Source organism: Alosa sapidissima, chromosome 2 (genome assembly GCF_018492685.1).
Source record: "Alosa sapidissima isolate fAloSap1 chromosome 2, fAloSap1.pri, whole genome shotgun sequence".
Lineage (NCBI taxonomy): Eukaryota > Metazoa > Chordata > Actinopteri > Clupeiformes > Clupeidae > Alosa > Alosa sapidissima.
The window spans coordinates 30,850,023-30,852,522 of NC_055958.1; the positions used below are offsets into that span (position 1 = coordinate 30,850,023).

At 45.2% G+C, this 2,500-nt stretch overlaps 1 protein-coding gene across 1 annotated transcript in view; it reads right to left on the minus strand.

Moving 5' to 3' along the window:
* Positions 1 to 2,500, minus strand: part of mao (monoamine oxidase) — a 47,679-nt gene that overhangs the window by 11,533 nt on the left and 33,646 nt on the right. The window contains exon 7 of the mRNA XM_042080528.1: positions 1,050 to 1,199. Coding sequence (XP_041936462.1) covers positions 1,050 to 1,199 — 150 coding nt within the window. The remainder of the gene's footprint in view (positions 1 to 1,049; positions 1,200 to 2,500) is intronic.

Genomic DNA, 2,500 nt, shown 5'->3' on the forward strand with positions numbered 1-2,500 from the left:
TTTGGCCTTTTCCTTTTCTGTTTCGGGGGGGCTTTTATTTTGAAACCGCTTTTTATTTTGAAACCGTTCCAACCACGAGGTTGTAATGTAAACAGAACTAACATCAGGCTAAAACAGAGACGTGAACATAGTGAAATGAAACAACACAGAATGATAATTTGATTGTTTTAGCACACTCCGTAGAGACCCAAGGTTAGTGTTCATGGAATATGTACTAGATCACCTTTTCACTTGCTAAGTTGAGTAGGCTAAGTTAGTTTTAATTGACGTGAATGAATCAATACTTCCACACCGGTGATTTCAAAGTAGCAAGAGGGGCTTTGATTTCGGTAGATTGATGTGTATATTTTAACTGGCTGCAGCCTAAAATTAGTGTTGACGCTGCAGTTCAGCACATGCGTGTGTGTTTGTGCGTCTTGGCATACATGCTGGACGTGACTTGGGGGTGTGGCTGCATCGTCGATTCTACTTTTAAGTTCGAAGTTCGAGATTGAGATGTAATTTCGATCAATTTCGCGTGTGCATGTGAGCCTGCCTAATGATGTACAGTATGTGGTAGTGGTAGGGGTGGGGTAGGTGTGGAATGGGTGGGTGGGTTTGTACATACCATATAAGTATATATACTTTTTTGATCCCGTGAGGGAAATTTGGTCTCTGCATTTAACCCAATCGGTGAATTAGTGAAACACAGTGAACACACAGTGAGGTGAAGCACACACTAATCCCGGCGCAGTGAGCTGCCTGCTACAACGGCGGCGCTCAGGGAGCAGTGAGCGGTTAGGTGCCTTGCTCAAGGGCACTTCAGCCACAACCCACTGGTTGGGGCTCGAACCGGCAACCCTCCGGTTACAAGCCCAGAGTGCTAACCAGTGGGCCACAGCTGCCCACATTCTTTTTTTTTTTTTTTTGTTTGTTTTTATGTTTGTTAGTGTGTATGTCTGAGTGTGTGAATGTGTGTATGCCTGTATGTATGTGTGTGTGTGTGTGTGTGTGTGTGTGTGTGTGTGTGTGTATGTGTGTATGTCTGTGTGAGTGTGTATACTACCCACCTTGTATGTCTCTCCGTTGACCGTCTTGACCTCCACCAGGTCTCTGGTCTGGTCGATGCTGTACACGGGGCTCTGAAGCTTGACTCGGTCCCCCAGCTGTCTCTGCATGGCCTCACTGATCTGACTGGAGCCACCCTTAAACTTACGCTCCTATTGGGGAGGCAACACACACACACACACACACACACACACACACACACACACACACACACACACACACACACACACACACACACACATACATGACACATGAAACTTACAGAAATTTACATTCTTATTGGGGAGGCAACACACACCACACACAGACACGTTGAAGAGCCCTATCATAGTCCAAGCAAACTGCATGGACAATGTGCCCCCATCGAAAACGCATGATATGCCACTTGTGCTTGTGTTGTGTTTTGTTACACAAAACTGGAAAACACACTTTGCCACGTAAGTATGCACCAAATCCTCCTTGTGTAGCTTAATGCGTTCACGTAGATTGCGTAGACTAACCAATCAGCCCTTAATCAGCAGGACGTTGTTGTAATTACACATAGGCAAGATCAGAGAGCTGTACAATCCATAGGAGCGCACAACAAAAACACAACAATCATGTGGCACAAGGATGTCTGGTCAGTATTTAACACTGAATGCATTTATTTGGCATCTGCTTAAATGGGTCATTCCACATGAAGTCCACAGCGGCCTCCAGGCTGGAATTGCTGCTTTGGATGTATGTCATGTGATTGTACTCAACAACTACCGTGTGAAATTCTAAACCTACACCTTCGTTAATGTAAGGAAAGAAATGGGTGTCTTTGATTCCTTGATGCTATAAAATGAAATAGTTTCAAAACAAAAATGCTCTCGACAATCTCGTTGCTTTGACGTTGGAATTAATACAGATGAACATGACTGTGGGAATTCTGGCACCATTCTCTCAATCATGAAACAAGAACAAGAAAAATGAGAACGGGGCTAATGCAAACTGTTTCATCATTCCAACACTGAGGTGAAATGAGAGCATTTTGACATTGTGTTCATGCTGATGCCACACATAAGAACCCAGCCAAGTCGCCAATGCCCCAGAACACCCAGCACTCTGCCAGTTCTCCTGCTCTCAACCATCTGAGGCTCCTTCTCAGCTTCCGCTCAGTGAAACAGCTGGAGGGGTGTCAGAGGACGTCAAGGAGAACCTCAGAGCCCCTACGCACGCCCCTAACAGTTTGACCGCCATCTGCATGTCATTGAGCATGAGGCTCTCCAGGTACTGTAATCAGAAACACACACACACACACACACACACATATACACACACACACACACACACACATATATACACACACACACACACACACACATATACACACACACACACACACACACACACACACACACACACACACACACACATATACACACACACACACACACACACACATATACACACACACACATATACACAC